Raw genomic sequence first — 27643 nt, forward strand, 5'->3', positions numbered from 1 at the left:
ATTATTTCAGCCAATTCCAAGAAACAGCAGCTCTGTCTTCTCACAAAACTCATCAATCACAACATTGGATAATATTATGTATTTGTGTTTTAGTGACTGTGAAGCAAATTTGGGATAGGCCTGTAATGCAGTGCTGTGCAATGTACAAGGAAAGTCAGTTTGGTTAGTTCTCACCATCTGTCTTCTACACATCCCTACACTTTATTTAAACAGTTATCTCATTATTAGTACATTTATTTTTTTTTTGCAAAGCTTTAAAACTTGTAAACTCACATTCTAGCAGCAAAATTTAGATTTCTACAGAGATATTAATTAAAAACATTATATATAATAGATGATCATCTGAGGATAATGCACTTCATCCAGTGGATACTAAATTAGTTTCATATTTAAACATGTGCTCTGATAATTTTTTGGTTCTTCATCATTCGAGTATGAGCAGCGATTCCTTAATGTTCATAAATACAATATAACCTGCTGTATTTCTCTGTCCAATTGGTTTCAGAAGGTGAAAACAATTATGTTAGAGCTGTAAAATCTACTATTTTTTTTGTAATTCTCTTGACTGTCCAGACAGAAGAATTAGAGCTTCCTTTTGTCCTCTGTTTTACTGTAATTAATTTGCTTTGTGCAAACATGTTTTTTGCACAAAGAAAAAACATGTTGCTAAGTTATGTTATATGATTTGATAATATATGATTCAGAAAATTATTTGAGTAAAACAAAACACAGCATTTTAGTTAATTAAAATAGAGATGTAAAGATGCAGTCAGGATGCCTTTCCACTGGAGTTATTGAGGGAAGAGTAAACACTTGGAAATGTTTTATGACATGTCTGTGGATTGGCATCCAAAGCTAAATGAACATGAATAGACAAGCCTGGAAGGAAAAATATAGACAAAAAAGCAGAAATGTGTTTCAACATGACCTCTAAGTTCTGAGACAGTTTAGAAACAGAGCATGTTTTTAGAACAAAAAACCCTGAAATATCTGTGGCTCTATAAGCCTCAGTTACACACACATAAAAAAGAATTTCACTGATTAACTTTGCATTATTTGGTCCATAATGATCCTTTTAATGCAAAGGTCTATTAAAATTTCATTTAAAAAAGCCCATTAAAAGTGTCAAGAGCAACAAAAATGCACACAAAAAAATAGGAAATGAAACCAAACAACTGAGCAGGAGGTCAACATTTTCTGCCTTCCTTGATATGCATTTATTTAATTTTCCTTTGAGATAAATGTTTTTGAATTGAACTGATATAAGCTAATATTAGCAGGTATTGAGATAGCAGAGACAGTAGAAAAGAAGTTCCTTGCTTCAAAGGTTCAAAAGTGTTTTTGTTGTTTTATTGATTTTTGCCATGTAGCAGCTTTTTGGATACTGTAAACGGACACAAAAATTAAGTTCTTCCAGCAATGATTAACATGTAATATTGCAATAAGTAAAACAATATAATTCATACACAAAATCATATGTGCATCCTAATATCATTTGTGTAGAACATGAATACATAATCTATCTATATCCTATGAGCACATTGGTCTTCCATTTGTTTTTTTATCTAAGATACAATTACCCCTTGATGCCCCTTTCATAAAATCTTTGATGCCACATAGACCTAAATAACTCCTGAGATCCTTTGCCAAGGTGTGATGTGTGCAACTAATTCAAAGTAACAACAAAGTTTTGCATTACCCATGTTTTTATATTCTGCTCTCCTCTTCCCTAGAATGCCAAATTAATAGGTAAAAAGTGCATGCAATATATATCCTTCTCTTTTTAATGTTATAAATAAAGGTGAAAATGCAGGAAAATCATCACAATTTGTAGCTAAATTACCCCAAACTAAAGCTCGTCTAAAGGAACTGGTCCTCATAACCACGTCAGTGCTCAGAAACAATAAGCTCGTTGCCATTCAGACCATTGGATGATCAGTCCACGCAGGCAGGCTGGATAGTTTTTGTTCAGTGGCTTGGTCGATAGGCCATCCCCAGGCTTGGAAGAATCCAGTCAGGTTCATGCTCACAGTCTGGGAGAACGTCTCTGCATACAGGTTCATCTTCCCTTTGTTGTCGTTGGGAAAGTTGTTCATGTTGTGGTAGGCAGCAAACACTTTCTTAAAGGCATCCCAGCCAAATTTCTCCTGGAGCTACAAGAACAAACAGAGGCCTTTACTAAACCATTTAATAAGATTGAAACGTATGTAATGGGTTGATGATTTTTTTAGTAGGTTAAAACACATTTTTTAACATTCTCTTACCTGCATGTATGTCTCCAGGGCCACCCACATGCTCCAGCTGCTGAGCTGCATGCCCCCTTGTATATAGTCCTTGGTTCGTTTATTTCGGTTTTCCAAAGTCATCGCTTCATGAGCCTGCAATAACCACAGTAAGACAAACTGTGTAGCAGAACTTTTTAATTATAGATTAAATATTAAAATAGGAGCTGTTTACAAAATTTGCTTCACAAAAAAAAAGATTTGTTTTAGGTACTGTGTTGCTTTACCTTGTCCCGGTTGATCCCAAACACCACTTCATGCACGTACACTGACCACAGGTTGCATGTGCACTCTGTGGTGTGTGGAGGGAACTCCCAGCAGCCTCGCTGTTGGTTGTGTCCGAGCTCATGGATGGCACCCCAAATGCCGTTGGTCTTCACATGGTTAACATCCACCAAACCAGTTGCAGAACACCTGTGTGCCATTATGGGATAACCTGCATGCATAAAACCTGAGCAAAAAATAAAATCCTTATCAAAGCATGGAGTACTACAGCACTGCTTGGGAGATTCATCAGGACAAAGAATTAGGAAAATACCAACCGTGTGAAATTTGAACGTCTGCTACAAAACGCTCTTTTCGTGGAAATTTGTGGGATTTGGCAGCCAGGTCAGCGATGGCCTTCGTGATGTCATTCCAGAGGTCCGCCAACTTATCGGGATGATCAAGACATCTGACGACATCAGAGGGTACAGTGAGGATGATGTTGTCAAACTCCAACTCCGCCCAAGGTGAAGGAGCCGTACACAACAACGACCATTCAGCTTGAGTCGTAACACCTAAAAAGAAAAAAAAAGGCCTATTAAAGCGTTTATAATAAGTACCACACTTCATTCATTCAATTTAGCAAAATTGTCTCAGAAGTTTGAGCTGGTATTGATATCATATCCAAGTTGTGGAGCTTTCTAGTTGCAAACCAGAAAAATAACGTGCGTCTTATTTCCTTTTGCTTTGGTGCCATCTCCTGTTAGCAGTAGGAGCTGATTTATACATTTATCTCCATTTTATGTGTTCAAAAACTAAAGGAACATTTGTGTCACAGCTGCAATATTGGATATTAAACCTGGGGCTGCTTGCCTTATGCCATTGTTCCCAGCTGAAATTCCGGTTGAGGGGAGCAATCTTATTGAATCCCAACAGGGAACCTGTGAAATATGACTACTAAGTACAAAGAAACTCAGCAGAAACACATAAAATGCACTACCACATGGGGAGTGTAGTCTGGAACAGAAGACAATGACTGCCGATTATTAATAGGCTTTTGTTGTTGACCAGAAAAAGTTAAATAAGTTAAATGTATATTTAGTTGCTTAGTGGCAAAAGAGAAAAAGTCACAATAGAGACTCTAACTTATCCAAAATTGGATGAGATTTGTGAAAATAAATGGCTCTAGCAGAGTCAACCACCAGACCATCAGGTCCCCAGTGTGTGAAAGTAAGATGATCCTCAGGTAAGAAATGTTGTTTTCCCTTGGCATTTATTTTCATATTTCTCTGTCAGTACAAAAAGCTCTGCTGATGTTCATCAAACTTTTTATTAAGTTAAAATAAATTTATTTATCTACCATAATTATGAGTTTCTATTTGAACTTCCCCCATCTTATGAAAAGCATTATTTTAAGTAAATGTTGATGGAAAAGTAAGTGTAGACAAAATCACAGTTTGATGTGAAGAAAAGTTAAACTTTTGGCTTTGTATATTAACCTCTGTTCAGCTTTACACAACCAAGGTAGAGCTTGCATTTATAAAGTAAACTATAAATGGACTTCCTCTAATAAACTGAGCTTATAAAGTTATTTTCTAGTCTTACCAACCACTTAAACATTTTCTAAATAAGGCCCCGCTCACAGCACGCAAACATCCAAACACAATTATGTAGATTGGTAGCCATCTTCTTTTACATTACCACTGTGATACAAAAAGTAATTTGCTACAGATGTAATTTACAGAAACACTGGGCTGAAAGCAGCACGCTTTTAAAACCTTGAGTGGGTTATTGGTCTGCTAGGTCTAAAAGGTATAACCCGGAAGAGGATCTCCTGAATTCATTTTATTCACTGGACAATTCACAGAAGACTGTAAATCTGATTTTTAAGAACAAACTAAAGCCTTTGCCATCAGTACTTTTGTTTGGTAATTGATTTAAACCTCCAATGCCTGAGGTCAATGCTAAATCTGTAACTGAACACCTACTGACTACATCAGAATAGTCTTTGGTTTAGGCATCCCATAGTTCTTACCACCACACTCACCTGATTTATAATAGGGTGCAGGAACAGCTATCTGTACAAAAGCCTCTAACCCTTGTGCCTGTGTGTTGGATGGGGCCACAAGGTAAATGAGTCCTCCCCACAGGTTCGACACCTGGATCATCTCAGAGTTGACAGGAAAGCGTACGTGGACACATGGAGCTCTCTTCAACTCTGCGGCATTCAGACGATCTGTTTGACAGCCTATCTGAATCTGAGGGAATAACAAAGTACAAGTTAAAGCTTTGGGAGGATGTTTCATAGCTTCATTCAAGCCCCTCTCTTATTTTAGCATGAGCAAGGAATAATTGCAAGTATATGTGGAATAATGTCATATTAAATACTTCTGTGTTAATACAGCAACAGATTTTATGTAAAGTACCTGCCATCCTTTGTTGACAATATCTGCTGGTATGGCCACATATGTCTTCATACCAGGAGAAAGGTAGAGACCTGTGCTGATCCACTCCTCTCCTCCTGATAAACACACACAAACAGAAAAGGTCAACGTTACCAATATCCATTTTAGTGTTTATTAAGAAATTAAACTTACATGCACTTTTCACAGATAAAATCAGAAAAGGGTTTTCAAAAAACAAAAAACACAGCAAAGAAATTAGCTCATTTGACCATGTGAGTAAGCTAGCTTTGCAATGGATAATGAATATATTGAACTGCAGTAATCAATACAAGATGGGATAAAAGACTGAACCAGCATCTCCATATCTGCTACCTCCTAACCTTCTGGTGTTTCACAGTACATCTGAAGTAATGCACAAAATTCTATAACATATTGAAGGTGGGCATACAGGACAGTAACATGATTTTCAAATTACCTCTGGAACAGGCCTCAGAGCATTAAATGTGATGGTTTGTGTTGTGAATTTATTACAGTCCACAAGGGGGTGCCACAAAACTCTGTGTTAGGTCTCCATCTATTTATTATTAGAATTTACTTTAACAATCTTGGTCTAACTTTGTCAGATGCAAACTTGTATCTTTTTGCTGATGAGACAGTCAACTGCAGGACAACTATTGTCCAAGCTAGTGATTCCCTGCAGAGACAAGCTTTGTTTTCTCAAAAAACAAAGCTGATCAAATTTAGATAATGAACTTGGGGAACTATCCATAAGGACTTTACAAAAAAAAAATAATAATAACACACACACCTGCTGTACTGACATCAATTTTGACCCTGTGGTTGTGGACAACTGGCAACAGTGGATTGTCCTTGATGAGGTACGGCAGGAGGTCGTCTGGATGTGGGCAAACCTTGTAAACCTCTGCCCCAATGTTGAGCAGAAGGTGGTCTTTGGGATTTTTGACAGGGCATGTCTCATTCACCTTGGCAGTGGAAATAATAATAAAAACAAAATATTACATGAAACCGCTGGTCAGAGATGACTTTATTCAAGTTTTAAAATATTTTAAGTGTGTTTGCTTCTACTCACCTGTGGCATGCCTGACTTTTTTAAGATGTCTGTGAGTGTTGCCACCACCTGAGAGTAGTGGCAGGAGTCATGAGCTTTCATTTTCAAGTAGGTAGAGCAGTCGCTGCCCAGCTTTTTGAGGAATTCCTCATCGTCTTTACTGAGTTCTTCCTGCACAGTTACATGCTTTGCAAAGCGGTGCAAAAGATGCCGGAAATGGTAGGTATCTTTGATGGCCTGACTGGGATCCAGAGCCTTATATGAGCCTGCTGGAATAGTTGAATCCAGCAGGCTCAACCCCATTTGGTTTAGTATTTTGTTCCCTGCAAAACATTCAATGGGTCAGAAGTAAACGGGGCAACGCAAGACAAACAAGCAGGAATGCATACAATAACATAATACTGTTTTTGGACTTTGTGAAGGAGATCCTTATGGACGGAGAAAACCTCCAAACTTCCTGAAAAAAGAAAACTCCACCACAGCTCAGCTAAGATTTGGTTATGACTATTATAATATCTGCCATGAAACTTGCAATTCCACTACTGTCCTCATGGTGTCCTTATAACAAACTAAACCTTCTCTGACACATTGGTTTCAAAACAAAATTGTAATCAATCAGTCATGATTAAGTTCTTGTCCAAGTTTCACAAACACAATTCTTTGTCTTTTCAACAGTAATTTCACTGTAATTGAATGCAATTATTTCATCAGCCTCCAAACTTTAAGTTCTTCTTTTTTATGTCTCAGAATTAATAGATTTTAACATTAAATGCATTTAATTAGTTCTAAAGTCAAATTTGGTCCAGCCATCTATAAAACCCTACCTTTTGGAGTACCAGACATAAAATACAATATGAAATATTTTAAAAATGACCATTCCCAGAGCAGATTCAGGATTTTGTCTGTCCTGTCCTCATAGCTGATTCATAATCTCACCCTGAAAATGTTTGAAAAATATGACTTGCAATCTCAGTACATTTATCAGGGAAAAAATCTAAAGGAAAGGAAGGAAGAAACATTTTTACTGGAGCACTTTCATCATTTCTACCTTTTAGTTTTGTTAATCAGTGGCAATGCACGTTTAATTAGTAATCCATGACTCTGCTATCCTGTAATGACAATATAAAGTATTACAGGCCATGTCCACTAACCACTCTTCAAAATACGAAACATGACAGAACATAGTATCCAAGTAAGGTAGATGTCACTGATGTTCTTAAGTCTGGACAAAAGACAAATACCCATTCCTAAATTTCTCCTCAATTTAAAACTTCTTTTATGTGTGACAAAATGGTATTTGATAAATATCGACAAGATGTGGATATTTATTTTGAGGCTTTGCCAATAAAGGTGTAAGGTGCTGCATATTCAGAAAGTAGAAAGTGCTTGGCATTTATTTATGATGTTTATAATAATTTATTCAGGTTTATTACCTCCAAATTCTGCCATTGGGCTTTGTCCATGGCTCTGTGCCCAGTACCAGGCATGTCCTCCAATCAGAAGACCTCCTCCTTCTGCTACAAAGTTCTTGATCTCTTCCAAGTGGCTTTGGGGGTTCGATGGGGATACAAACACACTCAGGTCTTTCTTGAAGCCCGTCTTCTCCATTTCTAGGCCTGAGTTGGTAGCTATATTAATCCCATTTATCAGTGCTACTCCAACAACGCCCCTTCGGCCTTCATCAAGCCAGTGAAAGGCATTCTTCCAAAATGGAGCATTTGGCTGGGTGTAGGGTGTTGAAAGAAACAAAAAAAGAAAAAAGGTTAACCTAGATGTTCTGATAAACCTTACAAAGTTTTAACACAACTTTCTCATTAACTTTACCTCAGCACTCAGAACTGATTCATGTCCAGCAATGATGACCCGACCTTGGCCATAATAGGCTCCGGCCAAAAATGCCTGCCCACCATTTGCTACACCAATAGGAAATGCTAGTGGGCCATGGACCATAACCTCTGACGCTAGTGAACCATTTGGAATGGCGAGCTCTGAAACACCATGAAGTAAGAACTGCAAGTCGTCCTCAAAATCCTTCCCTACTCTGTATTTGAAAAGTGGAGTGTAAAGAAGAGTTATTAAAAATGAAAAACAGAATTGGAACTGATATTTATGTCAGATTCAGAAAGGTGGCAGCAGTGAACCAGTTCATTACTAAATAAAGGGTTGATGACTCTGAATTTGGTCAAAAACAATCTTATAACATATTAACATAAATGCAACTGCATAGCATTTTGTTCTACTTTTAAATTAAGTCATCAAATGGCTTAGTTAAAACTTAAATATTTTCTAAGCTCTTACAAAACAAATATTACAGTCTTAAAGTCAAAATGAAAGCAAAAAAATGTTATTCAGACCTTTTGGGCAAAAAATAAAAATAAAAAAATAAATAAATTAGAAGAAATAGAGTGCATACTCACACTACAGCCATGTAGGAGGATGGGATCTGTGGGTAGACTGGGAGGTTTTCCACCTCTGCTGGATTCTTAGAGAAGTAGATCCCTGCAACCCCAGACACCTTGTTTCCATCAAAGTGATGCAGTGTATTCTCCTTAGGGTGATCTGCAGCCCAGCTCCACGCCTGGCCGGCTATCATCACCCCTCCTCCAGCTTTCATAAAGGCCACCAAGTCTTTCGGGTCAGTACCAACGTTGTACGCATCCGTCACATACACACCGGTCTTAAGATTGCTATTAAAGCCCCCCACCACTTGTGCTTGGAAGGTGGACTTGCTGAGGTTGTCGCTGACCACCTTGACACTGTTCTGCACAAATACAGAAGGGTCATCTGATCCATCACCCCGAAGCCAGAGCAGGGCGTTCTCCACCAGAGCAGGAAAGGCAGTCAGGTAGCCTTCATGACCCAGAACAACAATCCTCCCAGCACCATACAGAGAGGCAGCCATCAAGACTTGACCGTTGCTGTTCATGGCTAAAGGAAAAGCATGGTCTCCGATCAACAGCAGGTCGCTGGGAACACAGGGGCCACGAAAGTCCAGTTCCTTCACTCCTTTCATGAGAGACAAGTAGACTGCCTCATGGTTGATTTGGCTGGTTGGGTTAGACATGATGGGATCTAGTTATACTTGGTAGATCAGTGAGGAAAATTAAGGATAATCTCCAGCGATCCCTTCAGTTCAATTTGTCAACATCCAGTTTAACAGCTGCTCATTGATGGATGAGTGCAGTTTGAGGCCTACAGTAAGAAAAATGATTAAAGTACAAAACAATACTGATGGAACTTGTGACAACTGAGTTAAAACACAGACATGTAAACCCACAAAAATAAAAACTGTAAAGATACATAATTGTAATGATATTTACATACCTGAAAGTTAAATGTATTCCCTCCTAAGTAGACGGGTGCTTCACCAAACACCAGCTGTCGGCACAGTAGCAAGAATGTAAATGAAAGCAGAGCAAAGAGTGATCATCTGCAGAAAAACAACAATAAGACAGGACAAACATAAAAGGAGCCACCCAGGATAAGACTTCTAGTAAGACCTGTTTATCATGGAGGAGTAACTAATATTTGAGGCTGATGAAAAAGCTTGGATAAAGAAGATAAAGAAACACACCCTGTACATAAGCTTTGTGTCGTTTTCAAATACACATAAAGGCATTTGGAAGAGTTGTTTGAAGATACTTCATTCAATATAAACAGTTAAGAAAAAAGTACGTGGTTAAGCCCGTTTACAAAATACAGTGTATTCTTCCAAAATACAATGTATTTTATATATTTTTTTAAAATCACTGTATTCTCTCTTGACGGTATTTTTAGTTGGGTAGGAGAATGTTTATGCTGTCAAACGCACACACAACACAAGGATCTTTAAAAATCAAACCAACTTAAGTTTTCTACCTGTTTCCTGTTTTCCTATTTGACAGGGCGGGGGAGAATTCAATGACACACCCGGAAAGTATTTCGACTATTTAAACGCGTGTATACTCATAAGTAAACAATGTAAACAAGTACAAGATCATAACTCAGTACATTTTTACAGGATTTAAAAACAGGGGGTAGGCATAAATAGTGGTAAAACTTATATTTCGTGTTGCGTTTCGCCAAGTCATTGCGGAACCCCTTAAGCTTAAAACAAGTTTCTACTCGAGCCTATTTTAAAGAGCGGCCGCAAACACGAAAGGCTCTTAAAAGACTAGGCTCGACTCAGCAACACCTAGAAAGCATAAGAAATCGCCCAATGTTTACCTTCCTCCGTGTTCTGAAATAGATGGCAAACAGCTGAAAGCTGCTTCACGAACGTCGTCCTCGCTGGTTGAGCTTGGGTCCTCTAATAACCGGGGTGGCCGACAGGAAATGCTCAGAGAGGGCACAACAACTGCTGTTTTGGTTTGTTAGTGATTTTCAATCTCAGTTTAAAATTGTGTGATACATGTAACTTAAAAAAAACGGTATTTGCATCTACTTAAACTTTAGTTGCGTATTTAGGAAACAAAGCTGTTTAATATTTTTGCTTTATTAAACATTATATACAGTATTTCTGGCTTGCAGCTTTTATCTCACTATTACGACAAACATGTTCCATGTAGAGCAGTGTTTTCAAAATGTGTTTTTATTCAACCTCATAAATATATTTTTATTGCCTATTAAATAAATACAAAGACATGTCTAAGGAGTTTACATGTTGTTAAGTTCATAGACGAGAACATACATCGTTTGAGTAACTTTGTTTTTAAATCAATATTTATTATATTATGTCTTTCGTTAGTTCTCTGATTAATAATTGAAAAAGATATAATTGGTTGTAATTTGTAGACTACCATTTGGTCTTTTTAAACTTTTCGTATTGGTACTCATACATACATAGTCTTGTACATCTGTAAATAAATATCTATATCTCGTAGAGCACTTCTGGATAGATGCAAACTACATCTCGTTGCTTGTACTTGTGACAGTACAATGACTATAAAGTTGAATTCTATTCTATTCTAATAGCCATGTCAACACCTTCAGTGTTTTTTTGTTTTTGTTTTGTTTTTTCAATGAAAATGGTGGTGTGTTATGCAAAGCAGGGTGTAACAGTGGCAGGAAGTTTATGTAAAGCAGTGTGAACAAATCTCTACAAAATCTTCACAAAACACCCTTAATCTGTTTATTGCATTATTACGTGTCTACAAATGGGCCTATGAGTCTTGTTTTATTCATGCCTCCAATGAGACAGAAAGCAAAGGGTTACTGCTTTGAACTACCTAGACACTATCAACTTAAAAACAATAAAAATACAAGACAACTTCAGTTTTATTTATTTTAGGGGCTTTCAGTGACACCAAGTACTGTCATTAGTAATTATGTTAAAAACAGACATTTATTTGTGTGGAATTTTTCCTTCCCTGTGAACAGATTCACTCAAAATGTTGGATTTTTCCAACTTCTCAGTGTGAAATCATGCCACCGATATAAATGTTATTTATTTTCAGGATCTTTACTTGTCATGCTTAACAAATTTGGCCTTGTCTGTAATTCTCTGTTTTCTGCTAAGACAAAAGGATTCTTAAAAGAAGAATATAAGCTTCTCGCCGCCGTGTCGTGATTTTACTGTAGTGAATTTTTACTCTTCTTTGCATGAAGATCTTGAGACTCAGTCAGAGGTAAAGTCACACTCTACACCTGGTGTGACTGTGGGAACAATCAACAGGAACAGTTTACAATTGCAACAAAAAAATTTATATAGTCTTTTGACAAGATTTTCATCAGATATATTTGACCTATTAATAATTCCTGAAAAGTTGTTACTGTATTTAAGAATTTTGATTAGGTTAAATAACCATATTTTTTAGCGGTTATAATTCTCTTACCTGCAAGTATGTCTCCAGGTTCACCCACATGCTGCTGAGCTTTTTGCCTCCGTTGATATAATCCTTGAGTCGTTTATTTCGATTTGCAGAAGTTATCGCCGAATGAGCCTGCAGTAACCAAAGTTAAAAAAAGTTAAACTATGCAGCAGAATTTGTAAATAAAGATAAAGTATTAAAACAAAGGTTTATTTAAATTCTGGTCACAAACTGAAGTTTGTTTCAAATTTGTGTGGACAGCAATACAGCTACCTGTTTTAGGCACTGTGTTCCTTTACTTTGTCCCATTTGATCCCAAACACCACTTCATGCAAGTACACTGACCACAGGTTGCATGTGCACTCAGTGGTGTGTGGAGGGAACTCCCAGCAGCCTCGCTGCTGGTTGTGTCCGAGCTCATGGATTTCACACCAAATGCTGTTGGTCTTCACATGGTTAACATCCACCAACCCATTTGCAGAACCCCGGTGTGCCATTATAGGATAACCTGCATGCATAAAACCTGAGCAAAAAATAAAATCTTTATAAAAGCATGAAGTACAACAGCACTGCTTGGGAGACTAATGAGGACAAAGAATGATGTGTGAAATTAGGAAAATACCAACCGTGTGAAATTTGAACGTCTGCTACAAATTGGTCTTTCCATGAAAATTTGTGGGATTTGGCAGCCAGGTCAGCGATGGCCTTCGTGATGTCATTCCAGAGGTCCGCCAACTTATCGGGATGATCAAGACATCTGACGACATCAGAGGGTACAGTGAGGATGATGTTGTCAAACTCCAATTCCGCCCAAGGTGAAGGAGCTGTACACAACAACGACCATTCAGCTTGAGTCGTAACACCTAAAAAGAAAAAAAAAGGTCTATTAAAACAGAGGAATGAATTAACACACTGACATCAGTAAAATGTTAAAAGTAGAACTATAATAGTTTGTGTTTCTTTCATATCTGCATGGCTGACAATATGCATTTACAGTAAGTAATACCGGAGGAGACTTTTCAAGAATTAATTGAATTCGTCTCAGAAGTCAGACCTGGTATTGACGTCAGGGAGTTCTTGCTGCAAGTCAGAAAACTATATTAGCTTATTTCTTTTTATGCTGTTACCAGAGTGATCTCACTATGATATATTTATCTTCATTTTAGGCGTTCAAACACTATCATGTTTATACATTTTTGCAGTATCTTGCGTGTCACTTTTTGTCATTTTGTGAAATGCAAACCATGAATAAGCTGCTAATGCCTGCCGGCAGTTTTTTAAATTCAACAGGAGCGGCAGCCATTAGATACACCCTTTAACTGGTCGGTCAGAGCCAGTTTTTCCAGTTACTAATTTCAGGGAGCATTCTTATTGAATTCCAACTAGGAACTCGGGTAATATGACTGACAAATATAAAGTAAGCAATATACACTTACACATGGGGAGCCATTCTATGTGGTCTGGAACAGAAGAGAGCAACTGTCTATTCTTTTCAACAGATTGTTGTGTCTCCAAAACATAATTTAAAAGATCATGCCAGACAGAAAAATAGATAATATATGTGAAAATAAAAAAAGTGGCTCTATATCTTTTCTAGTAATGGCAACCACTCAAAACACTTTTAAACTATATAATTAGTTTAAACTCTGTAAATTTGGGCTTAAATGCCTTGTGAAAGATGCATTAAGGACACAATGACAGGTGGTGTCCACAACTTTTCAACTACAAGTCAACTAAATGGTAAATAGACTGGATGTATGCAGTGATTCTCTAGTCTTGCTGAACACTATAGTGCTTATACACAATCAACTTATTCAACCTTCACAAGAATCCGACTAGATTCTTGTGTGAAACTATAAGAATCTAGTCAGTCAAGCTGCAGACAGCAGATTCCTTAAATGAGCATGTCATGTCTGCTTCACCAACTGTATTAGGTTGTTGGACCACCCCAAAGCAAATTTTTTAAAGAAAAAAACAGACAAATTGCATTAAGGATAAACTAATTTATCTTTTTTCTACTGTTTTTTTTTGTCTTTTTGTATATACATCATTAAAAAAAATGTGTAATTAAAAATGAATCTTTCAAAAATAAACTACTGTTTAGCTCACACTAACTTTAAATTGATCTCACTGCTTCAGACTAAAATAAAATGTACAGATTATATTTCATTGATTTTTTTTAAACACCACAAACTGAAATAAACTGATTAGTAAATTATTGTCTTGACTACACAAAACAGATTAAGGTGTTCAAAGTGTTCAACTTATATTCCATGTTGCATATGATGTGTCAGTCATTGCGGAACACTAAAACATACAGCACGTTTCTACACGAGCCTAGTTGGCAGACTCACCTTCTGCAAAACTAGCTTGCAACTAAACAAATCACAATTTTTGCAGATTTTAAACGGGAAATTTTTTTTCCAGTTTAATTTTCTTAGCCTCAACACATCTTTAAAGTAGATCCAGAAACGCCAACAAACAAAGAACGTCCTATGTTTGCCTTCCTTGTTGCTCTAAATGGTTAGTAAAAGTAGCTGAAAGCGGCTGCACAGATGTCGTGGGCGCTGGTTGGACCTTCTGGGATCCGGATTCCACTGGAGGACGGACGGGCTGTGATTCTGGGCCGGGGTCCGGACACTGGGGTGGCCGACAAGAACTGCTCCAGGCACCAGGGTGAGGCAGAGAGAAACTTAATAACAATGCGCTGCTGGCCTTAATGCCAAATGTTTTAATGTATTTATTGATGTGCTCACTAAGATCTATATCAGGAGGGTACATAAAGGAGGGAAAATGTCCACCCAAGTATAATATAACATAACATATTTTAATATGTTAATATTATAAATATTAAATATTTTAATTTATTTACTACTTAACTATTAATATCATCTTGTTCAGTGTGTTTTTGGCTTTGTCTTTCATGTTAGTTACTGAAGGGAAAATGAAAGACTCAGTACCACTTGTATAATGAGTGAAATGGATCCTGTTAGGAGTTTGGGGACTTCCTTGAAAAGCAGCCTAAATCAAAGGAGACTTATTTGAAAATATGTCTTTAAATTTATAGAATTTTAAAATGTAAAGATTATCTGATGCTTTTTATGAGATTAAAAGTGATGTTATTTCAAACGTGTATTGGCAAATAGGGTAAATATAATTATTTTTAGATTGATTGATCTTGGTGGAAAACATGGGTTTGGTTCCTGCTGTCTGCATTGAAAAGGAATAAACTGCTCAGAATTAAGAAAAACATGCTCTGTGCAGCTCAAAAATAATTTCTTATATACTAGTCAAAATTTGACCAGAAATATTCCAGTCGTACGACAAAATAGGTTTTTATTCTGCCTTAGCAACATCCCTGTATTGACTGTTAAATATGAATCTGTGCATAGCGGATTGCATTATGTCTGCAGAGCTTTAAATTAGTGTTACTACTTAAATATTAAACTTAAGGGAAACAGCCAAATCAATTCATGAACTGTTGTTTTCCTCTAGTTTATGTTAAACCTGCAAATAAGCCTTTTTGAAAATACTGATAGCTTAAAAAGAATATTCTCCTATCTTTCATGTGTGTTTTGCTTTAATATTTGCACTCTCTGTGACTCATTGTACCTATGTTTGAGTAAGCCACACACATATTATAATGCCTCCTCCGTGATCATGTGCCGTATCCATTTTAACAGCCCTTGTGTTTGTTTCAGTGAAGGTGGTGGCTTGTTATGCAGAGCAGGATGTGGTTGTTACTCAGGTATGGGAACACACCCACCCAGAGAGGTATCATAGTTATCTGCAATTAAAGCACCACTGTCAGGTTATGCAACATTAACACATCAAGTTAGTTATTTTATTTCATGAGAAAAGTTGAGGTCAGCACATTTTTCTCTTTCCCCTTACACACACCCTGCTTATCTTGGAGTCATTAAACAAAGTGTTACCCTGGAGATTCTAGAGTCCAATGTCCACATGTGCCATATTTTTGCAGCTTGGGCCAAATCCTAGTTTCGTAAATGGTGAGAAGCTGGGTCGGGGTCAGTCAGGTAAACTTACCCACGGAGGCACCCTGTACCTGGTCAACCAGCGCCACCCATTTACACTGGACGTCTCTCTGAGCTCAACTTGCAGCATGACACAGAGGAACCTGAAAGTCTCAGATAAGACTAAAGGAGGTAGAAACAGGACAGAGGCTGAATCCAGTCCGTCTCCGAAACGCAGTATTAAGGACTTCTTTTCCGTCTCTCCCTCTAAGGTAAAACATCATTTTTTTCTCGTGTGTCTTATCGATTTATGATGCACCACAAATAAATTTATATGATTGTGAAAGTGATTGGATGTATATTTTTTTGTTCAGGCTTCTAAAAGGCAGCTGAACACAGAGAGGGACCAGTCTGAGGTGAAGCGACAGAAATTAGATGAGCAGGATGAGGAGGAGAGACTCTCTGAGGAAAAGCTAAAGGAGCTGCAGGAGTTTGCAGAAAAGAACATGACAGAGGAGAAAAAAGACACCCAATCTTCCCCGTCTTCATCTCCAGCAAAGGTGTGCGTGAAGAGCAGCTGGCAGCAGACAGGAACCCTCATGTTTTACACAGCTGCAGGAGTGAAAGCGAGCAAAAAGGTGGGGAACGGTTCCTTTTTGGAACAATACACAAGATTTTCTGGTATGTTTGTGCTACGTACTACTAAACTTGGTTTATACCCTTGTTGTTTGCTTTTAGATTGCTGGGTTTGATATTGATGGATGCATTATCACCACCAAATCTGGAAAAGTCTTTCCCACCGCACCTGATGACTGGAAGTATGTTCATTCTCCTCTATGTGTTCTTTGATAATTGTTTCTCTTTTATTTCCAGTATGTGCAGTTCCACTTCCTCTGTTCTGATTTCAGCCATGTCTGCCTCCTACAGAGTCTAGCAAAGCATAACTTTTGGACAAGTTCACATTTTTTGACTTTGTAACCACAAGTGTCCATGTATTTTAATGAGGTTTCATGTGATGGACCAAGTCGAAGTAGAGCATTGTTTCAAAAAAAGTTCTGGTGATGGTGGCAAACTACTAGATTGTTGCCACAACTGCCCTCAGAGCAATTTAACAGTGTCAACAACGCACTGGAGCCATAGCTACTGTTGGCACTTGGTGTTTCTAGATTTTATTTATAATTATTAAAGTAAATTATGCTGGATACAAATGCCAATCACACTTCTCAGATATTTATTTGTATTGCAAAATCCTAAAACATCTTTTGGCCATGTGATGGGGGGGCGGCTTGAGCAAGTTCTACCTCACAACTCATTAAATGACGACTTGTAAAAAGTATCACCCTCGCCAGCAGTAACATTGTGTTGGTGTGTTACTAAACAGTTACATAAACTTTGTGGTTGTAACATGAACAATATTCAAGAGTTCAAAAACTGTATGTGTTTAACAGATGTAGATTATTTAACTCTCATTATGTGAATTTCCTAGGATTCTGTACCCTGAGATTCAGCCCAGGCTGGCCAGCTTGCTCAAAAAAGGCTATAAGGTGCGAAGGACTAAAACATCTGCACTGGTTAACTTTAGAAGAATAAACCTAGTGGAGTTCTGTTGGATTTTACATGCTTGTGTAACCTGTTGCAGGTTGTTTTCTTCACCAACCAGCTGGGGATCGCTAGGGGCAAACTGATACCAGAGGTGTTCAAGTCTAAAGTGGAGGATATCCTCACCACGCTGCAGCTGCCTGTGCAGGTTGGTCTCAGGTTCTCAGCACAGATTCCTTCAGCATCAAGCAGCGACTGATCTCCTGTTCCACGCTGCAGGTGTTTGTCGCCAGCGGCCCTGGTGTCTACAGGAAACCCGTGATGGGAATGTGGAATCACCTGTGTGAGAAAGTGAGTACACACCTGTCACACCTGATGTATAGCAGCTTCACCACCAGAAACCAAACAAAGAATCAATAAAAATTTTGTTGCATGGTGTCTCTTTTGTATTTCCTGGCCAGGCTAATGATGGGGTGGCTGTCGACAAGACCCAGAGTTTTTATGTAGGAGGTAAGTCAAAGCTTAGGTGTGTGGCTTTGATGTCGATATAATAAATATTCTCTTTTTTATGTTTATGTTTGATATCAAAATAGAAAACTCCACTACTTAACCAAATCATGTGTCAGCTGAATCTGTAGCGGTCCATAACACGTAGGTTAACAAATCCGCATGGCATCCTGACCGTCTCCTTGTATCTAGATGCTGCAGGAAGGCCGGAGAACTGGGCTCCGGGCAAGAAGAAGAAGGATTTCTCCTGCAGTGACAGATTGGTAAGAGCTCCAAGGTCCCTACTTCTGCCTTCCAAACAATCTTTCTTGTCCTTCCTTGCATCCCATCTTTTGTCCTCTCCTTCATTCCTTCCCCCTCTCTGTCTTTCCACTGTTTCATATTTTCTTTTTGTGTCCTTCTCTCATGTTTGTCTCTGGTTTTTGCAGGTTCCATGTTGAAAGCTCAGTGTAGAAATATCTGCTCTAAATTATAATTTTTTTTTGCTTGATGATTTTAGGTGTGAATTTGGAACATTTTGAAATTTTTCCATGGAAAATGTGTGGGAACTTTATCCTCCTGTCACTTCCTGTCTCCACCAAGTCATTAACATCATGTTTGATGTCAGTGAATAGATTAGTGGAGCTCAAAGCTTTTTTTTTTCCTGTTGTTGCAGTTTGCGCTGAACATTGGGCTTCAGTTCTACACACCAGAAGAATACTTTTTAGGATGGAAGAGCGCCCCCTACAGCCTTCCTGACTTTGATCCTGTGAGTACAGCTTAGTTCTGAATCCTCTTTTTGGTGTCACAGATGTTTTTCTGATTCATCACGAATGAGTCATTTCTTCTGTTGGGCTTTATTCTGGCTCAGCATAAAACCAATCAGGGAACTGGTGAAGCCCTAATTATGTTAAAAGGGAATGATCAATATGTTTTACAAAAATCTTATTATAGTTCAAGGTCGACAAGCCTCTTCTGTGTAGATATATAATGTAATCTGTGTGCATCTTAATCGTTGTCTTTCATTCTGAATTAGCGGAAGCTCGACTCTAGCTGCAGATTATTCGACCCGCCGTCCGCCTCACTCATCTGCACCAAGACAGAAGTTATTGTTGCCGTGGGTTACCCTGCAGGTACTGTCTGGAGGGGCATGTCACCTTTCTGGTCTGTCTGTCCGCCAACACCCTGATATTCTTTTTTTGTCTTCTCTTTTCAGCTGGTAAATCCTCCTTCTTCCACACCCACATTGTTCCAAAGGGCTACGTCTACGTCAACAGGGCGAGTAGATCCTGAATATTTCAGCTCAGTTAACTGAATGAGTCTTATTGTGTTGGTTTTCAGTTCATTAAAACTTGTTTCCACTTCCGTCCGCATCAGGACACGCTCGGCTCCTGGCAGAACTGCGTGTCGGCATGTGAGCGAGCTCTGAAGGAGGGCCGCAGCGTCGCCGTGGACAACACCAACCCAGACCGAGAGTCTCGCAAACGGTAGCTCCGTCGCAGCACCTCCCATGTGTTTTCTCTCTGTTTGTTTGGGTGGGTGTGTCGCTTTTATGTTTCAGTTTGATGATCACAATCCACTTCACTGGGTCCACCTTTATGTTAACAATCTGCAGAAGAATCATGTCACAAATGCAAATGATTTAACACAAACAGATTAGTTAATGTTTGTGTTGGAGGAGTGTTTGCTCTACAATCTAATTCAAGTCACTTTTCTCATGACTGATGCTTTCAGGTGTTAATTATTGTTCAGTAATAAGGCTCTGCAGTCTGCAATAAAACATTATAGGTGACCTATTATGATTCCTTGACAAGGTTAGGATAGGTCTATGTGCGGCACAAAACATGTTCATTCCATTTTTTGTACACAATAAGTCTTGCATTATGAGAATAAACTGACCTGTGTGGGGGTTTCTGCAGATACTTGGACGTGGCCAAGGCAGCAGGAGTGTCCTGTCGCTGTTTCTTCTTCACTGCCACCTTAGAGCAAGCCAAGCACAATAACAGAGTATGACCAATTTCACACATCCCCTTTTTTCTTTTTTTAAACACATGACTCAGTTTTATTCTGGTTGTGAGGAGCCTTGTCTGTTTTTACTGTTGTTCTCAGTTCCGTGAGATGGCTCCATCTAACAGCAAACATGCTAAGGTCAGCGACATGGTTTTCCACAGCTACAAGTGAGTGAAACTGGCCTGCAATGGCGGCCTCGGTCATGTTGCTCAACTTTTTCTAGAGCCAAAAGGCACATTCTTAGTGGCAGCTCATGTGGACTGAAATTAGTATTTTGTTCAAATTTCTTGCTCAAATTGTGTCCTTTTTGCTAAATTTGTTTTATTTTTTTTTTTTAAAAATTGGTGTGTTTAAAACATGTTTTATGAATTAACTGATGTGATCTGTCTTTTGTTTCTGGGCAGGAAAAATTTTGTGGCTCCAAATCTCTCCGAGGGTTTCTCTGAGATCCTTCAAATCCACTTTGTTCCACACTTCCAGGACAGACAGTCTGAAACTTTGTTCAGGCAGTTCTCTGAGGGGTGACCGGACTCCTGCAGCCGGTTCTGACAACGATGGATAACAGATGAGACCTCAGGAAAGACACTGGAATAGACCTGCAGCTAATAAACAGTCTGCTTATTTAGTTCACATACTAAACCATTGAAGTACGGTAATTACTTTAAGTAGCAGTGATGTCAAGCAGATTAGCTCAGCTCATTTTATTGACATAATTTTGCAAGAAGCATTTCAACATTACAGAGACGCTTTTGTCTATATGTTGAGAAATAAACTGGTAAAATGTAAGAACAGAAGTAGATTTTTTTTTTTTTACTTCCATTGCTCCAAATTTTCACTGTTTCCACTGGACAATTGTACTTCCTACCTGAATAGTGGTGTGATTAATGATATCATGTAGTGGGAAGAAAAGTCTTAGTTTCTTTTGGATTGAAAGGTTTGCATCTGAAAATGTTCAGAGTACAGAAACATTAACACTCAGAATAAAGTTTACATTTTATTTTTCAACTGTTGAATAACATTTGTTTCCATTTTAGATTTTTATTCAACAGAACTATTATCTTTCTAGAATGACCTGCATGTGGTTACAATCTGCATTAAGTCAGGTATTTGTTAGCATTCTACTCTGTTCTGTTCTACTCTATGGTCCTGGACCTGCTCTCTGGCTCTTAAGGAAGAAACTGGATGTCCTTCCCCAGGTGCTGTTTCAACCACGGCATTAACTTGAAGAGGTCGATGTGAAAGTCTCGAGCGTCCGCTTTGCTCATCTTCAGCTGGATCTCACACACGTTTATGGTGCCCCAGCTCAGCACTCCCACCTATCGATGAAAACAGAAAAGAGTTTGGTTCTGAACACACGACTCATGATGATCCGACTCTTCTTTTTTTCCCCTATTTAAAAGTTTTCAGACCTGAAAGAAGCGCTTCCTTTTCTGCAGATACAGGGATCCACCAGAGTCGCCTGTAACAGAGGTGTAGCTGTTATTTGTGTCCTGTACTGATCTCTGTTGCTGTTTTTGAATTGGAAGATTCCAGACCTTTGCAGCTGATGCCATCCTGATAATTTGCAGTACCTCCAGAGCAGAGGAAATTTTCAGTCACATATTCGTCTAGCGATACATTTGTGGGTTTAGTTAGTGTCAGCCTGGCCTTTTCCACACAGGCAGGCCTCTGCAGAGAGAGAAAACACAACACTTTATTTTACCAGGAGAATTTCTATCAGATTTATGATGATTGATCAAGAAAACTCACCTGATTCTTCAGGTGGATATGAGTTTGTTTCCGTTCTCTGGACTTATGGATGAAGAAGGCAGTAGTCACTGTCTGTGAAAGGAGTTCCTCCCCTGTTGAAACATGCTTACAGCTTTATGTTTATGAACAAATACGAGACACAGCTAGGCTTTCCCTTCAACTGTTACATGCTACAACAAACCTCTGTGTTTCATTGTATCTAATTGAGAAACAAATTAGTTGATCACTTTGAAGAAAAAAAAAAGTTTTTGAAATGCAATGTTCCCAAGAAACTTTATATTATCAATTGAATTTAGGTCTAGACCACTTTAAAACAAACTAAAACATTTAATTTTAGCTCTGTGTGTTCAGGGTGAACCACCACTCTAGTCTTAAGTCTTTTAACGCAGGGCTCCTCTTCAGTAAAATTTTATCTGTATAGCACATTTCAGTAGCGAGGCAGTTCAAAGTCATTTACATCATAAAAACATAAAAAACCAACAACTGTAGTATTACATTTTTCCAAGTGCCGTCATTACAAAAGTTACTTACTGTGCTGCTCACAGGTGGAGTTGATTTTTTTCATGGCTCGAGAGGCCGCTATGGTACATGGCAAGCAGATAGGCCTGTTGTAAAACATTTTATTTAAATAAATCTCACAAACTACACCTGTATGCATTCATAATTAAACATGTTCCACCTGAAGAAGTTGTTCAATCAGACGTGTGCTGACCTGAAGCATTTACAGATTGCTTTACTGTTATCTGTCTCACCTGGCTTCCCAGGACAATGGGATTTTCTGTTTTGTCTCTACCAAAGCTACATCATAGTCATAAAACTCTGAGACATTCCTCCCTTTCAGTTTGAGGCTGTTGTAATCGGGGTGTGTGATCACCCTGCTGCCGTCCACTTCTCCTCCACCTGGAAACCAAAAACACTGTTTACAATGTCAGCATAATGGATTTGAATTCAGTATAATATATGTTCACCCTTTCCAAGACAACATATGAATGAAAAATCCATCTGTTTATTTCCAGACATACTGTAGATATGTAATATAAATACGAATTTAATCTTGTGGAAAAAGTGTGATATCCTTGCATGTATTCTTGCTTAAGCAAACCTTTACTAAGTTAATCTTTGATGATTTAAAGATTAATCTAGAATAAATGTCATCTGTATGAGAACATTTCTTTTTACAAGACTAAATATTTGCCTTCATCTACAAATTATTGACAATTTCATCTCCTTACCATATTGTATTTTTAGCTGACTTGGGACTCTGCTTGTGTTCACTTTGCCAAAGCAGTGAGCAGCTGTCAGCACCCAGTTCTGGCTTACAATAGATCCCGTACAGTGTAATTTATCACGTGGCCATTCGATCTACAGGGAGACAGAATTTATTTAAGATTACAGCCAACTTTAACCAATTTCTTCTAACTGAAAAAGATTGCATTTACAGATATGAGGTTGACGTGCCAAGGCCTGGTGTAGGCTTTCAGGCCATCTAACATCTGGTCTTCGGTGATGTCTTCCTGAGCTATCCCGCACATTGTCACACTTTTGTCACCTGGTAAATAGAAAGTCATAAATTTGGTTCCATTTAGAGACGAATCGTGTTGAGTAATGTGTTTGGTTTTGCACTGAGTGAGAGCTGCTACTCACTGATGATGCTGTTGAACACTTCTCCCAGTAAGCCGAAGTCTTCCACAACGAAGAAATGCCTCTCGCCACTTTTCTTCGAGGCCAGAGAGTTCAACTCGTCTTTGTTCACTTGTTCCCCAACACCAAACACATAGACATCTGGAAACATCAAACTCTCTTATTTTTATGTTTTATTTTTGCACTGATAATTTTCTGATACGGTGTATCTGTCATTTCAAATTTGTCAATTAAAATCTTTAATCAAAATCCTTGTTGTGCATTAATATCAATTTATGTCATTCTACCCAGCAGTTTCTCATGCGTCTGATCGTGTTGTGTGGTGCTGTAGCCCAGTAAGCTCCGGATCCTGTCCAGAGCGGCCTCAGGCTTTTTCCCCGTGTTGGAGTAACCTGCAGTTAGAAAAATACAACAAAAAAGAAGCATCACAATTATTGCAATATCTCTACTACAATATTTCATTTTGAACCTAGAGTTCTTTTCAAAAGGGCTTGTCTTATCGCTATGGTAATACAGGTAAAGCATTTTATTTCTTTAGTTTCCTTAAAAATAAAACTTGCAAGGTGTCTTGAAGCAAGCCAACACACAGGACAAGCTTGTTTATAAAAGTAAACAAAATGACATCAAACTGAATCAGGTAAAGTCAAGTAAAGGACCATGGAATAGAATATCACAATGAAGGCCTCAGCAACACTCATCATCGTTGGGGTGTGATGTATGTGCTTGTTTTTGTGTGCAAGGTCAGTGTTTTGTATTTTTCTACACTTGTTCTAAAAAGCAAGAGAACTGCTGATCTACAGTTGTGTTTGAGACTCTTGAGTTTTTACCATCGGTTTCTATGATGATGATGTTCTGAGTCTCATTAAAACGGTTCTTGTTTCTGTTTTCACTTAAGAAGCTGATTGTGTTCATGACATTTTCCAGAGCAGAGTAAAGGTTGGTGCCCGTCTTACGGCCGTGACCTGCAGCAAAGAATGAAACTGATTAGTTTTTTTTAAAATTCACTTGGTTGAATTCGTTAAGTCACTAGGAAACTGGATGTGATTTTCGGTTTAATTGTAAAGTTTACAACAAGCCATGTCCTACTGTGGTAGTCGAACTTCATCAGAGTCTTTATGACCCAATCAGAATCCCCACTTATATCCGTATCAAGGATGCTGACAATATCTATAGTTTCGCTGGCAAACGACAACACATGGAAATTCAGCTGGACGTCGTAGCTGTCCAGCTAAAAGGACAGAGGGTAAGATTCAAAGACCCAGACTATTGTAGGATGCTATTGTAACTTTAACCCTGACTCTGTCTCATACAAACCTTTCTGATCAGAGCAATGGTTGCATTCCTGGCCAATTCAAATTTGTCCTTCTTGATGCTTCCTGATGTGTCCAGCAAAATGTAGACGTTCATACGACTGACTTCAGCCACAAGAAAGCTTCGGGCAAATGATCTGCTAACATCTTTTTACACACAAGCACACGATTGACAGTTTTTCTTCTATTTGAACATGACTTGTTTTTAACATAAAAACAACTTAATGTTCACAAAAGAAAAAAAAAAAGACAACTTTTCTTTTTGGAATCCGGAGAGAGAACATCCATCACGCCGGCGAGTGATCCCGCCATGGCTGCAGCCACAGAGCTGGGCGTGTCAAAAGTTTGAGGGGCTGCAATAAAACACAAAAGCACTGAATGTAGGAAAAAGCTGGACATTCTGTTGCTGGTGGAGTTATAATGTTTGAGTTTATTGTGTGAGCTCTTTCTAATGGAAATAATAAAAGTTATCACCTTGGCACCATGGTGATGAGCCGCTCCACTCCTTGTTCTCCAGGCAAACCCTTTCAGCCGACCCAAGCAGATGCATTCCAGCCTGACATCGGTAAGTCACTTTGTCCCCTATCTGGAATCGGTCCCCTGACCTCTTGGCCCCTGGGGGGATACCTGGGTCCCTACATTCACTGGCTGCAAAAACTATAAACATACTATAATGATTTATTCTGAGGCTGCACAAAATTGATGTCCATGTTTATAAAATGCTGAAAATATATTTTATTCTTTACAAAAATGATCAAGTGTCTTGCAGAATTAATCATACTTCTTAAGGATTTTCATATGTCACATTACAACCACAAATTCAAATTTTGTGGGGATTTCATGTGATGGATGAAGTTTCGTAGAAGTTAAAAGCAGGTATAGAACAATATCTAAACTTTGAAAAGCTCTGTTTTCTGAACAATCCACCATCTGAAAATGGAAAGCATAAAACCCAAATCCAAACCTACCAAGACATCATGTAGCGAAGGTTCTATGTTTTAAACTGTAACACATCACTTTCCACCTACAGCGTAGACGTGCAATGAACAATCTTTGCATTGTTTCCTCACCATGATTGCGACAGATTGGAGTGGTGCCGGTCCATTCTCCAGACAGCGTGCAGTTTCTTTTTTCTGACCCGTGAAAGGAGAAACCACTATGGCAGGAAAAACTCTGCGTCATTCCAACTGGGAACCACTGATCCCTGGGCCAAAAGTCACCATTGTCCAGTTGCAGCTGACCCGGACACATCATGTCTGTGTGTGACAGGGAGAGAGAATGGTGTCCAGCAGACGGGGGAGGACGCAGGTGAGGATTCTGGAAAATAAAAATGTTACCTTTGCAACTGGGCCGGGATACAAGCCTGCCACTGGGCAGTCTCAATGGTGACCATTCTCCATCAGCACCACAGATCCTGTCGCTGACCGGGTATGGGAATTTCCCTGGATTGCAGTGATAGGTCATCACACTACCCTCCAACCCTCCCTGGTGAGGAAATACATTATTTATTCAAGGGTAAATACAGGAAAAAATACATAAAAAAATAATTTAATTATAAAAAAGCCCACATTGATTCTTTTTCATGTTTCTCGCTCCTTTTGCCAGTAATTAAATCATGTTAGTGTTGGAGATGAAGATATTTCACTCTACATGCTTCTTCTTTTGACTGTACTACTCATTCTTCTTAGTACTCTTTAAATTATTTTCTTTCATTTCTTGTTTTTTTTTTACTTTTTCCATCAGCCAAACAAGCTTCATAAAATATTTTTGAAAAATCACAAATCATTCTATCATTCTCATTAAATTATTCTACAATTCAATACATTAGATTATCATTGAAAGGTGAATTTATTTCTGCATACTGATTCAAAGTGAAACTCATTCATTATACCTCATTATAGCATCCAAACAGAGGGATAACACTTATTAATTTCATCACAATAATTTAGATGATTACAGGTTACACTTAATAAAAACTCAAGGTTTAGCTCTCAGAAAATTAGAATATTACATGTAGGTAATAAAAAAAATATTTTTGATACATAAATGTATAATATGGTCTTCACTGGCTGACAGTCCCTAACATCCTCCTCAAAGAAAATAAGCCACTGAAGGTGGCTGCAAGAGGCTTTCTTTTCACAGAGTGCTCCATTCAAGCACACTGATGGGAAGTTAAGTGGAAAAAAACCCAGAGCATTAAGAGTCACCACGCACACAAAAGGACTAAGTCAGTTGTTGGCAACTCACAACTAGTCTCAAGTCTTTCACTTGAGTCAAGTCCCAAGTAAAGATATACAAATTGTAAATCAGGTTTAAAGTCAAAACATATCAAATTCAGCCCATAATTATTGATATGGCACCACTATTGCTACCTGTTAGTATTGGTCAACTTCAGGTCATTAAGTCCAAAGCTATCCAAATTGTTGACCAGGAAATTTTAGAACACTTTATGGTTCTTTCTGCCGATAAGCTTCATGCAGAGGATGATTTTATTTTCCAGAAGGACTTGAGGTCACCTACCCACACTGCTAAAGGAACCAAAACCTGGGAGCCATAAAAGTCAACCCTAACAGAAAATAATGCTAGGAAAAGGTCACTCTGTAGGTCATGAATTTATGTATATTAAATTACCTTGACTTCTTGAGCTAATTCACTGAAATCTATCAAGTTTTTGACAATTATTCTAATTTGTTGAGATAAAGATGTTGATATAAATGTGACACCTTATTTAAATAGCAGTGTGACATTGCTGTGATAAAGTGGGGAGCAATTCATAATCCTCACCTCTGAATATGTGACATTTCCGCCTTTGATCGTCTCCGTGGTCGAGCAGTTCAGAGGTCCTTGGTCATCGTACGTTTCAGAGTAGTAGTCCAACTCTTGTGGAGACACTGGAGCACAACAGGTTAAAAATGTTTGAGACAAACACATACCTCTACACGCAAATATAACCAGTCATTTTGCACCAAACAATCTCCATTTGGTGTTGCAAATATTGAATAAAACTGACATACTCACCCTCCAGGACGGTGATGGAAACAAGGATCCACAGTGCAGATTTAATACTCATGATCAGACTCAGCAGAGTTCAGTTTCTCTGTTTTTAAGAAACCACTAACGGACCTTCTGAGTCTTCCTGCAGTCAGAGGCTTTATTTGATGACTGATTACCCATTAACATCCAGC

General features: G+C 38.4%; 3 protein-coding genes and 1 long non-coding RNA gene across 7 annotated transcripts; 1 reads left to right on the forward strand and 3 right to left on the reverse strand.

Annotated features, from left to right (window-relative positions):
- Nucleotides 1-1328: 1328 nt before the first annotated feature.
- Nucleotides 1329-10792, reverse strand: LOC102228552 (TRPM8 channel-associated factor homolog). Of its 3 annotated transcripts, none has more exons than XM_023351891.1 (13): nt 10167-10792; nt 9285-9338; nt 8378-9152; nt 7785-8001; nt 7394-7682; nt 5982-6283; nt 5700-5874; nt 4913-5007; nt 4534-4744; nt 2825-3061; nt 2510-2733; nt 2265-2378; nt 1329-2153 (listed from the first exon to the last, which is right to left on the reverse strand). In XM_023351891.1, the coding sequence occupies exons 3-13, from the start codon at nt 9022-9024 to the stop codon at nt 1920-1922; spliced, it is 2745 nt and encodes a 914-aa protein (XP_023207659.1). In that variant the 5' UTR covers nt 9025-9152; nt 9285-9338; nt 10167-10792; the 3' UTR covers nt 1329-1919. The 3 variants fall into 3 exon arrangements, with proteins under 3 accessions (XP_023207659.1, XP_023207658.1, XP_023207660.1); XM_023351890.1 differs by having other exon boundaries at nt 9285-9390; XM_023351892.1 differs by having other exon boundaries at nt 9819-10792.
- A 111-nt stretch (nt 10793-10903) lies between these two features.
- LOC111612052 lies at nt 10904-12607 on the reverse strand. Of its 2 annotated transcripts, XR_002754378.1 has the most exons (4): nt 12376-12607; nt 12023-12272; nt 11774-11881; nt 10904-11594 (listed from the first exon to the last, which is right to left on the reverse strand). It is a non-coding gene; the product is annotated as an uncharacterized LOC111612052 (long non-coding RNA). The 2 variants fall into 2 exon arrangements; XR_002754377.1 differs by having other exon boundaries at nt 10904-11881.
- A 1470-nt stretch (nt 12608-14077) lies between these two features.
- pnkp (polynucleotide kinase 3'-phosphatase) lies at nt 14078-20752 on the forward strand. Its single transcript, XM_005804571.3, has 17 exons — nt 14078-14425; nt 15451-15497; nt 15732-15995; nt 16098-16361; nt 16462-16541; nt 17210-17267; nt 17363-17470; nt 17542-17613; nt 17724-17772; nt 17962-18032; nt 18425-18517; nt 18785-18881; nt 18965-19026; nt 19126-19235; nt 19668-19755; nt 19858-19925; nt 20163-20752. Exons 1-17 carry the CDS (start codon nt 14305-14307, stop codon nt 20281-20283), a joined length of 1773 nt encoding a protein of 590 aa, XP_005804628.1. The 5' UTR covers nt 14078-14304; the 3' UTR covers nt 20284-20752.
- Nucleotides 20445-27617, reverse strand: LOC102229083 (complement C2-like). The gene is made up of 19 exons (XM_023351893.1): nt 27477-27617; nt 27243-27349; nt 25796-25943; nt 25529-25714; nt 24933-25115; nt 24713-24811; nt 24463-24605; nt 24235-24376; nt 23976-24110; nt 23436-23540; nt 23152-23289; nt 22947-23056; nt 22740-22869; nt 22260-22407; nt 22039-22112; nt 21508-21599; nt 21294-21426; nt 21168-21217; nt 20445-21074 (listed from the first exon to the last, which is right to left on the reverse strand). The coding sequence occupies exons 1-19, from the start codon at nt 27526-27528 to the stop codon at nt 20925-20927; spliced, it is 2325 nt and encodes a 774-aa protein (XP_023207661.1). The 5' UTR covers nt 27529-27617; the 3' UTR covers nt 20445-20924.
- Nucleotides 27618-27643: the final 26 nt, after the last annotated feature.

Source organism: Xiphophorus maculatus, chromosome 18 (assembly GCF_002775205.1).
Source record: "Xiphophorus maculatus strain JP 163 A chromosome 18, X_maculatus-5.0-male, whole genome shotgun sequence".
NCBI classification, from domain to species: Eukaryota; Metazoa; Chordata; class Actinopteri; order Cyprinodontiformes; family Poeciliidae; genus Xiphophorus; species Xiphophorus maculatus.